The 12,262-nt window shown below is 37.4% G+C and overlaps 1 protein-coding gene across 1 annotated transcript in view; it reads left to right on the top strand.

Moving 5' to 3' along the window:
• The first annotated feature begins 201 nt into the window (after positions 1-201).
• Positions 202-12,262, top strand: part of SOHLH2 (spermatogenesis and oogenesis specific basic helix-loop-helix 2) — a 57,864-nt gene continuing 45,803 nt past the window's right edge. The window contains exons 1-2 of the mRNA XM_007495326.3: positions 202-1,767; positions 8,646-8,860. Coding sequence (XP_007495388.1) covers positions 1,720-1,767; positions 8,646-8,860 — 263 coding nt within the window. The 5' untranslated portion in view covers positions 202-1,719. The remainder of the gene's footprint in view (positions 1,768-8,645; positions 8,861-12,262) is intronic.

The following is a 12,262-nucleotide window of genomic DNA, read 5'->3' as shown; positions in this document are numbered from 1 at the left end:
TTCAGCAAATTTGGATCAAAAGGAAAATTTAACATTTCTTTCATCCATAATTTTGAAGGGTTTCATGCATTTTTTATTTTCCAGAAACTGGAATATAAAAAGGATAAAATAACAAGAAATAGGGGGAAAAGTTCTGTCTCTTTTCTTCTATTAAATTAATGAGTCTATTCATTGAATTCAAATGCAACATTTTTAAGCACTCCCTAATATTGAGGCCTTTGGGGAAATACAGAATTTGGGTAAGACCTTGTCCCTCCCTCTTGCTTGGGAAGGTAAAATGTTATCATAGAGTGAAATAACTCTATAAAACAGACATATATCTATATAAATGTTCATATTTGAGCTGAAAAATTCTAGCAAAGTCAGAGGTTAGTGAGAAGAAAGGTCATAAGTACCTGGGGAGAGGAGTGGAACTCAAAAAAGGCTTTCTTGAGATGTCATTCAGGCTGGGCCTTAAATGATAGGCACTTGACAGATAGAGGAAGGGTATTGGGACATTCCAGGCATCAGGAAGAACTTTGGAATAGTGTGAGATATACATGTGGTAGTGGGTTTATTCAAGTTTTGCTGGAGTAAATGGTGAACGGAGGAATGTGAGATATAGCTGGAAATACAGGGTGGTACTAGAAGAAGAGCCAGGCACAGGAGTTTAAATTAACCATTGCAGCAATTATTTGGGGCAATGTGGTATAAGATTAGGAAGTATTGACTTACTCTCCTTTCTTCCTACCCTATTATAATGCACCATAATGGCACCCTGCCAAATCCTCATGACACAAATTAGGCCGTATGACATAGCAGGCTACATGCAATTTATGAACCAGTCATGGGAACATTGCATAGAACCTGTCTGTCATGACAGTTAAGTTATACATATTGGTATTGGATATGCAAGTGGGATCTCAAGATTCCCCCCAAAATAAGTACTAATTCACTCCCTTTATCTGCACCCTTCCCTGCTGCCACCTTCCTCCCCATCAATGTAGAAATCACAATAAATAGAATATATAGAAAGGGAAAAGGTCTAAATGAGAGTCTAATAACTATGTATCCACACTTAAAGCCTCTAATATCTCTTGTGTATCAATTTATCTAATTGGGAAAAAAATGCGGGATGAGCTGGAATATAATTTACTAAACATGGGTCCAATGTGATTCATTAGGGACTTCTTTTAATAATCATTTAGGATTTTTGGAAAACCTTGTTAATCTTCACGTTGTCCTCAGTGTCGATTTTCATGCGTCTCTGGGAACTCTAAAAGTTCCGGTTGAGGTGGAAGGAAAAGTTACAATCAAGCCGGTCAGATCCAACAACATTCGTGAGTGGTCTAAGCAAGTAATCCTTTCTGACCCACTGTTCTAGTCCTACGTTTTGGCTGTTTATTTAAAACAAAACAAAACCAAACAAAACAAAAAACAACGTCAACCAGACCTTGCTTATTGGGGAGCTACAGCGGGCTACCAAGTGTGAAGCGGCTCAAGGGCTAGTTCAGTCTGGTCCACTTTAAGGCTGGGCCAGGCGCACAAGCCCACAGCTGGGAAGGCACGAGTCATTTGGCGCAGCAGCAGCAGCAGCAGCAGCAGCAGAAGCAGAGCGGCCACACCCTGGAGGTTTGGTGGTCAAGGTGGGAGAGACAGAGGTAGAGACCGCCTTCTGCTTGGGTTTCCTCGAGGTAGTGGCGCTTCCTGGGCTCTCAGCAGCACGTGGGGAGCGGGGTTATGGCGGATTCAATTACGAGCGCTGATCACTACCGCGTCTTTGACAAGGTAAGGAGTCGAGAAACGGGAGGTTTAAGAAGGGGGTAACTAGGCTGAGAGCTTCACCCTCCCTGTCACAGGCCAGAACCTGGGACTGACTCTTTGTCTCTCATATATACCTGGCTCTAATTTCCACCTAGTGTGGTAGACAATCATTATACCAAGGGGCGAGCTAGCTAGCCCCAGTGGGGTTCAAGAAACTGCACCCGCCAGCGAAACTGAGAGAAGGAAAAGCCCTTTCAATTAACTGCTTCCCCAGGTTTCCTCCAAGCTATGGGGTGTGGCCACCTGATCCCTACAAAGGGCCAGATGATGGAAGAGAAGAGAAAGCTTGTGTTTTACAAAAGAGGAAACACAATTGGACTCTTGAGTCCCTGTGTCTTGTCCTTCCATTCCCTAAATCAAGGTGCAGTTTTTAAAAGGAGATACCAAATAAAGGACTTAAAACTATATTTTTATTTCTACTGATTCCTTAGTTTGGAAACTTGGACATTTTTAATTCAGATGATTTCATTCTGAAGCAAGTGGAGCACCTTTCATTCTTTTTTAATCAGATTGGAGCTTCAAATGGAATCCTGAAATTTTCCTGGAACTTAATCCCAATTTATGCCTCAGTGATTAGATACGTTTAACAATTGTTCAGTCATTCAATTTGTGGCCTACTCTAGATGAACCCATTTTGAAGTATTCTTAGCAAAGATACTAGTGATTTGCCATTTCCTTCTCCAGTTAACTTTACAATGAGGAAACTGAGACTAACAGGTTTAAATGACAGTCCCAGGGTCACAAGACTAGCAAGTGTCTGAGGCCAAATTTAAACTCTGGAAGATGTCTTCCTGATTCCAAGCCCACTGCTCTATGAAAATCCGAAATTTTTACTTTAAAAAAGTGGAGTATTTCTATTTCTTCATTGAAGTTATGATAGCTTACACATTCTCCAAATTACCCTTCATCTAAAATCTTAGTTTGAACAGGGTACTGTGAATTGTTTCCTAAAGCTTGCTTTTTACTAATCTTTTAAATTTTCAGTCAACCAAATGAACTTCATGAAAGTAATGTCAAAGTAAAGTAGCACTCTGAGGGGTGGGCCCCAACAGAAAATGTAACATGTGTTTCTTAATTGAAAATTGAGGTAGACTCTTTTCAACTCAAAAGTATTACTGTTGTATAGGAATGTGATAATAAACAAATCCAAATTGTGCCTGGCTACTATACACTCAAGCAATGTACAAAGGGATAGACGTAGTCTCTGTTGTCAAAAAAGCTAATGCCCCAGTTGTGCTCCTTATATTTGGGCAAAGTGCTGCATGTTAAATTTCCCAAGACATGGCAGTTGAAATCCCTAGACTCCTGGGGAAACTGGAGTCCAGTATTTGCTCTTAGATTTGGGGTTATTGTGGTGCAGCTGCTACTGTTTGAGACAGGGCTGTTTGTTGTGATAACAACGACATAAATAACAAGTTGGGTGAAATGCAGGAGTAGTTTGCTTTAAGCACTTCAGCACCTGCTGTTACTAATTAAGGGCTTAGTATGCTCCAGATTGCAAATGGCAATCCAGTGTTTTTAAAATGTTCAGGGCTAGGGTACTCTCTGCATGTTACCATGAGCAGGACTCAAATAAGGTATGGGAGTATTGCTTGATTATTTGAAAAAAATTAAAGCATTCATAATTTTTATTTTAAAATAGAAGTGTTTAAAAAAGTATTTTGTGCTTAAATTAAAAAAAAAGCATTTAACATGTGAACACCAGATTTAGAGTTTTAGGCAAGTCAAAAATGTTTCTAATCACAAGTGCAAATTTGTGGCATTCAGTAGAGTATCTTTTCAAAGAAGGCAGAGAGTTTCAAAAGTACTGACTATACATAGCAATTGAGGTTCTAATTTTATCTCTTGAACCAAAACTGCTTAGGAGGTGGGTTCAATAGATAATGCTGTCCCTCATTTTATAGATAAGAAAACTCTGAGGTTCCCTAGAAGTTCATTTTGCTAAATTTTTTGACCATCTCCACTCCAATCTCTTAAAAAGATGTTCATGTACATATTTTATGTTTTATTAAACTGACTTTAGGGAGGCAGTGTGGTTAGTAGAAAGAAAATTAGCTTTAGAGTCAGCTCTGCTGCATACTCTGTAAGTGCTTAGATATTTTACCTCTCTGGACCATGTCTGACTCATCTGTAATGTGGATGAACCTTATTCAATTCTTGAAACTTAAAATCATAACTAGGTAGGTTTTTAAATTGAATAAAAATTTAAAATGAAAGCTGATTAAAAATTAATTAACATTAACCATTAGAAGACAATCATCTACTTATTTCTTTACCTCACTGAATTTTAGGTAGGCCCCAGGCAAAATTGTAAAGCAGCTTAAATTTGCTTTGGCTCTTCCTACATACCCACCCTTACTTTCCCTTGTCATTCTCAGGCTTCTAGTGCTAAAAATACTGCTTTCCAGTGTACTCTGCTGCATGTACTCCTCACCTAGATTTGCCTCACTGCTAAGATGCTGCAAACTTGTTCTTTCAGCTGCTCTCCTGTCTTAGTTCTGTATTGTGGCTAATCTTTAAGCAAGTAATCTAATTTTAATAGTCTGCACTTAGGCTTAACCTTCCAGAAGACTGTTTAAGGTAGTCTTCCTCTATAAATGGCTCAAAAATGACCAAATCAGGGGTTCTTACCTTTTTTGTTGTCATTTACCCCTTTGGTAAGCTATAGAAGTCTGTACCTCTTTTTAGAATATTGTTCTTAACTACATAAAACAATATACATAGGATTACAAAAGAAAACCAATTTTATTGAAATATAGTTAGGAAATTAAAAAAAAACACATTGGGGCCCTAGATTGAACCCCGATCCCAGTGATGGGAGACCTTTTAGAAATGGAGTGCCACCCCCTTCCCCCCAAGTGCTAGGCATTCCCCATGGTAGGGGGGAGAAAGCATTCCCATTGGGCTGCTGGGCTGAGGGGTAGGTAAAGTAAGGAATGTCTTCAGGGAGTGTAAAGAGTGGGAGGGTTGTGGCCAGACAGCTCTATTACCTTCCAGCTCTGCCACCTGTAAGCCATCCCCTTACCACCTGTGTGCTCCCACTGGGCTGCTGGGTGAGTGATGTGAAAAAAGTCATGCATGGTGGAGAGGGGGAGGGGAGTGGCTCTGCCCAACTCACTGTCTTTCTAGTAATGAACTCTCAGGGTGGGGGGCTGGCCGAATGCCCACAAAGAGCACTCTGCATACTAGCTTTGGCACCCAAGCCATAAATTTGCCATCACTGCCCTATCCTAGAGTAGCTAGGTAAATAATTACTTTCATTATTATGTACAGATTGAAACACATACTTCTCCCTCAGAGATCTCATGAAGATTATCCTTTAGTTTACTCTGAGATTTTTTTTTTCTACTTTAGAGGTTCAGTTTTCTTCATTTTACATTAAAATCATAGCAATTAAGAATCAAAAGGAAGGGGCAGCTGGGTAGCTCGGTGGATTGAGAGCCAGGCCTAGAGATGGGAGGTCCTAGGTTCAAATGTGGCCTTAGACACTTCCCAGCTGTGTGATCCTGGGCAAGTCACTTAACCCCCATTGCCTAGCCTTTACCACTCTTCTGCCTTGGAGCCAATACACAGTATTGATTCCAAGAGGGAAGGTAAGGGTTTAAAAAAAAAATTAAAAAAAAAAAGAATGGAAAGGAGAGGCAACTCATCAGATCAAGGAATAGAATGCTTGATGCCTAACTGAAGTTCCTAGCAACTAGAGAATGGCCATACTTTCTAAAAACAAAAATTAAAAAAATGCATTCGCAAACAGATTCATGTACATGAATCTGTAGAATTCACTGGACTTCTTTATGACTCCTTGAAAGGTGTGACTCCCTGATCTTAGCTAAACTATTTTCCATCCTGACATAGGATAGCATTAAGACAATTCTACAGAAAGTTATTTTGATAAGAGACTAGTGGCATGGTAATTATGCCTTCTTTTTTTGTGATTTCGAAGGAAGCCATTTACTGAACCATTTCCATTTTCCCTCACTAAAGGAAAATAATTCTGTACCCAGATTATGAGCTTTCTAAAAATCTTCTGCAAATAAGTGGTCATTATTTGGGTCACCAAAGAAGTTCTGTTGTTTTGGGTTTCAGAGGAAGATATTTTAGCACCAGGAAACAATATACTGAACAGTAAGGGTCTAAATAACTTGCTCTAAATATGTTTCTTCTAAATTTATCAAAATATATCAGTAAAATTGGTGGGTTTTCACCTTTTCAGGTGTAAAAATTATCTACTACTCAAGATATGAAAAGTGACCAGAAGATATTTATCAAAATCTTTTGAATGATCATGGTTTCAAAGAAAGTAGTATACCTATAGCATTGTACTACATAATATCGTTATTCTGACTCAGTGAAAATATAAGCAATCCATGAAGAATAGCTCTTGATATTCTAGGTTTTAAATCTTGCCAAGAGAAGAAACATCAACCTTCCTAATAAAGCAGTAACCAGCTGTGATTTCTTTTGAAGAAATTTTTCCCTTTCAAAATGGCAGTTAAAATAAATTGACGGAAGCCTACACTTAGGATAGCAATATTTTAAGATAAGAAAGAGAAAGTGAAAAAAAAATAGATCTAATGTTGATTCTTGGAAGCCCATTTCTACCAAAACTTTCCTCAGTTCTTAGGCTTCTGTCACTTTTTTGGTACTTTTAGCAATTTGGTTCTTGTTTTTCAAAGTTAACTAGTGTTGCACTGCATAAGCCCAGGTGTGTTGCATTTCATCCCTCCCCCAGGATTATCCTGGACCCTTATGGGAGCTTTGAGAAGTCTGTCTCTGTGATTTGCTAAACCAGTTGTTTCTCCCCAATTACAAGGGACCCCAGAAACCTAGTTCTACTTAACCATTTAATAGATTTGCCTTTTCAAAGGAATAGTTATGTCACAGGCAGATCAAGACAAAGAGCTCACCACCCCATGCTCACCACCTGAGAGATATAATCTCTCCATATACCGCTCAGTCTCTGGGGAAGATGGTGAGGAGATGGGAAATAGACTCACAATTTAACTCAGTTTCTATATAGCATAGTCCTACCAAGTTTCAAGTTCAAAGACCTCCTTTTCCCCACTTCCCTGAACCCTGGCTTCCAAGGCAACAACACTCAAAGTACATATAATCCAGCTTCTAAGGGCACCCTGTTTCTATGGAGCTCCTAGAATTGAAAAACACATGGAAGAGATCAAAATGCCAAATTCAGTTCTGCTACCACATTTAAAAGGGAGAGGGGAGAAGATAGCCCATTTTTCACACTTAGCTTAGTATTTGTACTTTGAGTAAGCAAGACTTTCACCTTCTTGAATACTGCTAGAAAGATTGTCACAATTTGGGATTTTTAAAGATGCAGGTTATTCTTACTGTACAGCCAAGGGAAAGAGCTGTTGCTACCCATATGGTAAGGCAACACAAAATGTTTTCTTCTAGAAACAGATCTCTGCAGTCTCCCATGTGCTTTCCTATTAGGTGATCTGAGCATGTGCAAAGCTCTATAACACTAGAATTTCATTCAGTTCATCTGGAGACTTTATTACAAATGTGGAATTGTACTAGATTCTTTTTATTTTATTTTGTTATTTTATAAAGGAAGGTTGTTTCTTAGACTGGCCCTCCCTATTGGGTCCAGGCTGGAAGTGCAGTAGCTATTCATAAGCCTAGTTCTATTATTGATTAGCATGGAAGATTTGCTTTACTTTTGGGGGGACAAATCTAATTTTAGAGCTGGAAAGGACTCAGAGGCCAATTCTTCCAATCCTCTCATTTTATAGAGTTAATTGAGGCCTGAGTGTTAAAGAATGGTTTGAAGTGTATCCATCAGTGGCAGTATTCGAACCCTGATCTTCTAACTCTATATAGGAATCTAAATTAATCATATTACTCTCAAGCAGTAGAGAATTATTTATGAATGTATGGTTTTAGCAAGCCAGACATCCTTATTCCTAGTAATGATCTCATCTACCACATACTTACCTCTACTCCCCCACATTTAATCAAGCTTGAAAGTTTGAATTTTAGATAATTATTATGCTTTCTTCTGCCCTAGGAAAACTATTTGTAAATTATTTTATTCTAGGTGTCATATTTTAGGAAGGATGTTGATAGGCTAGACAGTATCCAGAGGAGTGAGTAGAATGTGAAAGGCCTCGAGTCCATGTATTCTCAGAACTGTTTGAAAAGAAAATTGGGGGTATAGCTTCCTTCATATGCTTGAAATGTATATATGTGTAATTGTGTAAACTCTTAGATACATACAGCATCCTTCATGTTTGAGTTTCTTTAATGATAGACCCCCTAAGAATCTTCTGAGAATCCCTAGACAAACTTATTGGGCATATCACACACCTCCAAAAGGGATTAGACTTGTTCTGCTTGTTCTCAGAAGGCAGAACTAAAAGCAGAGGGCCCAGAGAACAGACTCTAGTTGCAAAGAGGAAAACATAGGCTAGATATAGGGAAAACCTTTCTAATAATTAAAACTATTTGAAAGTGGTCTGGAAATAGTGAATTACCCCACATCGAAAATCTTCTCATATTTAGGATAACAACTTGTCAGGTATGATCTAGAGAGGATTCTTTTTTTTTTTTTTTTTGGTGATAGTTTGCATAAATTAATTGGCCATCAAGATCCTTTCTAACTTTCTGATTCTATGAAAAGTAGACACTTGCAAAAATACTGCATAGTATTTGTTGGGGAAATTATTAGAAATAATACAACTATATTAATGAAATGAAGTCTGTATATTTATGTCATTTGTTTTTTCTCTTTTTGACAGCTCTGGATCTTCTCTCAGACTACATACTAATTGTGTGGTACTTGTACTTTCCCCAATCCCACCCCCCAACTCCTTTAGGCAGAAATTGACCTCTTATTAGTTGGAGATGTTGCTGTTGGGACCCTGGCTGATATTATACAGAGATTATTTTCAAATACAGCTGAAATCACAATCACCATTAGTGATGTGAAGAATGCTTTGATCTTTTTGGATGATTTTACATTCAACATGATTTTCCTGAAGATGAATTCATTGCCAACTACAGAGGAACTAGAAGCGATCAAATTAATTAGGTAAATTTTAAAATGATGGATAAAAGTATAACAGGATATTTATTGATAAAAAAATTTGTTTCCTTTATCATATAAGTGATACATTAAAAAATAAAAAAAAATTAGGTGAGAAAAAAGAATTAGTTATTTATAGCAAGTCTTCCATAAATCCATTCCAGCAGAACCTTTATAAACTAAATATAGAATAATAAAAATAAAATAATAAAATAAAAGTATGTTAATCATATACTAACTCTTGTCAATGTCCCAGGATGTATCTTAGCATTTCCTTATTGGTTGTTGCTGCCCCCCTGCTTATAGAAATTGGGTATCTAACTTTTCAACATATGGAATCTATGTTTATATGTCAGGTTGACTATGAAGTGAGCCTATCTTTGGGGGGGGGGTGATAGACTTGTGAATGTGCTCTCTTCTTTATTTTGGAGGAGTTCTGAGATGAATGCAGAATTGTAGTACTTTATAAATTTTAAATGTTGGCTCTTGATATTATTACTTAGGTCTAAAACTGAGCAGTTTCAATGTTCCTATTCCATTTTAAAGCCCTTTGGGCTGGCCTAGGACCGTTCCAGAGGGCTGAGGAAATGGGGACAGAAGGGATGATATGACTTAAAGCTGTATTCTAAGGAGTCTTAAATTCCTTCAAAAGATCTAGACTAGGCTTTTCTTAAATCATGGCAATGGTATCTTGAAACTACCAGAAAACTCCTATATCAGAAACTAACCCAAACAAGTATTGCAAATTTACCCCTTCCCATGAAATACATATACAAACTAGGGTACTCCAGGTTGAACTAGCTAGGCTAAGACATCCTGGCTCATAGGTGAAATGACCCAGACGGTGATACCATAGGAACTTGTACTGCAAGGGGAATGCAAAGTTGGCTGCTGCCAGCTACTTTTTGTCAAATCAGTAGCCTGGGCAACCAACCCTTTATGGTTTCTCAAAGATAATCTAGAATAAAATGTGCCCAATTAGGAAGGTTATAGAAATCCTTATTTCTCCTTTGGAAAGAAATTTAATAAGGAAATTTTTCCAAAGACCATTTGAAAAGATGGAGGTGATTAGGACCTGCCTAAGTCTGGTGCTCTCTTATTCTTTGGGTTAGACCAATTATAGGGACAGCAAAAAAGGTATGTCTTCATACTACCTTTCATTTTGCTATTATAGCAACCTAAACTGCTTTCTGAATGAGGCAAGAAAGAGTTTTGGGGGGAAATCTTAAAGTATCAGAGATGTTTTCTGTTTTGATGGATTTTGACTAAGTCACCAGTAAGCATTTCTAATGCCTCTTGTGTAGACATTATACAAGGTAAGTCAAGTTGAGTCAACAAACATTTGATAAGCACTTACCATGTGCAAGGCACTATGTTGAGTGCTAGGAATACAGACACAAGCAGAGAGAAAGAAAGCCCCTGTCCTCAAGGAGCTTACATTCTAATGAGGAAACAAAACACATAAAATTAAGTTGAAGTGTGGGAAGGAATGTACCTACTTAAAGGCATGATAGAGAAAGTCCAATAGATTGGGAGTGGGGATCTTAAGGCAAAATGAAGACATGGCTTGCCTGAGTGCTTTCCTCAAAATGGAGGTTGTGAGAAGAACTAGCCCTTTCAGAGGAAGGGGCCACAGCAGAAGGTACATCCAGTGTAAAAAGTTGGGGGGTAGATTGAATTTCAAGGTGGGGCGGTTTCTCCAGCATGCTAGAGAAAGTCCAGAGAGTCAGCAGAATAGCCTAGAGAGGCATGAGGACTAGTGATAGGATCTCTTCTAAATAATCTTTTCAGTTCACATCTTGATCCCTGACTCCTGGACACATTTCAGCTTTTCTTTGTTTGCCAAACTAAGAGAAAATGTTGACAGCTAGAGCAGGGCTTTTATTGTTTAGAGAATGAGCCAAAAGAAAGTTCAGAGATAATAGGGCATTCAACTAAACTAAATCAGTTTTTTATAATTTAGAGTGCAAGGTTTTGGTGTAGGCAGGCTGATAATTCATATTCTTGCAACCTGATGCTATTATGTTCCAAGCCTAAAGAAATTTAGAACTTGTTACAACAGAAAATGGAGCCCTCACTTTTTACTAATCATTAAACATAAAAGGAAAAGGAAAGTTCATTTGTTTAGTAATTTCCTGTAAACTTTGTAAACAAAGAGGATTTTGTCACAATATTCATAGAATATTAGAATTTTTTTTTAGAGTTGAAAACAAAAATTGGAATTTGGGACCAAGGAACTCTATTGTCCATCTTAACCCTAAATGGCTATCATTGTATGCTTATGTTCAAATGACTGCCCTCTTCAATAATTATTTTTTAAATTTAATTTTATTAAGAAAATGTTTCCATGGTTACATGATTCATATCTCTCTCCCCTCCTTCCACCCCCCTCCCATAGCCAACACACAATTCCATTGGGTTTTACATGTGACATTGATCAAGACTTATTTCCATATTATTCAATAGTTATTTTTAAGCTTTTAGAAACTGTAGCGATTGTGTTTTGAGAATTCTTTTATCTCTGCTTCCCAAGCGGACCATGGAACATAGACAGGATTTAGTTTCTTTCTCAAAGGAGAACCAAATTTTCTTAAAACCAACAGATAGAAATATCATTGAAAGAAAACAAATTATGGCCGAATGTAAAATTTTTCTTAAAATATAAAGAAAACTAAGGGAGTAGGAAAATGATTTTAATGTGGAAATGTAGAAACAAGATCATTTGGGACAAGAGCAAACTAGAATTCAGCTTCTTGGTCTACTTGACTGCCAAGAATTGAATTTCACAGAATTTAAGTTGGAAGTGACCTTATAGAACATCCCTTTCAAATGATCAAGAATCCTTTCTAAACTACCTGCTCTAAAGTCTAGCTTCTCCTTGAAAATCCCCAATGAAAGGGAAACTCATTTCCTAACAAGGCATCCCATCATTTTTGAATACATCTTAAAGGTTAGAAAATTTTTTCTTTGCAACTTCCATTCATTGGTCTACTCTAGGTCTTATGGGAACGAGCAGAACAAGTTTAACTTCTGATCCACAAAATGGTCCCTTCAGGTATTTGAACACCATGAACATATTTTCCCAGGCCATTTTTAGGGGAAATACCTCCAGTTCTTTCAACCAGTTCTCTCTTAAAATTTTTTTTCAGTTGGTATCAATACCCATCTCCTGGACACATTCTAAATTTCCTTTGTCTTTGCCAAACTAATTGCATTATTCCATAAGTGCCCCAATTAAGACAATGTATATTTAATAGAAATATCATCTCCTTTATTCAGAATAATATGATTTTCATTATAGTCTTGACAACATTAACTTTTTTGCTTCAATATCATGGGTTTGTTTGTTTTTTACTCATTTTGATTTTGCAATTTACTAAAACCTACAGATAAATTGATGTCTAGTTA

Source organism: Monodelphis domestica, chromosome 4, assembly GCF_027887165.1.
Source record: "Monodelphis domestica isolate mMonDom1 chromosome 4, mMonDom1.pri, whole genome shotgun sequence".
In the NCBI taxonomy this organism is placed as follows: Eukaryota; Metazoa; Chordata; class Mammalia; order Didelphimorphia; family Didelphidae; genus Monodelphis; species Monodelphis domestica.
This window is presented reverse-complemented; position numbering and strand designations above follow the sequence as displayed.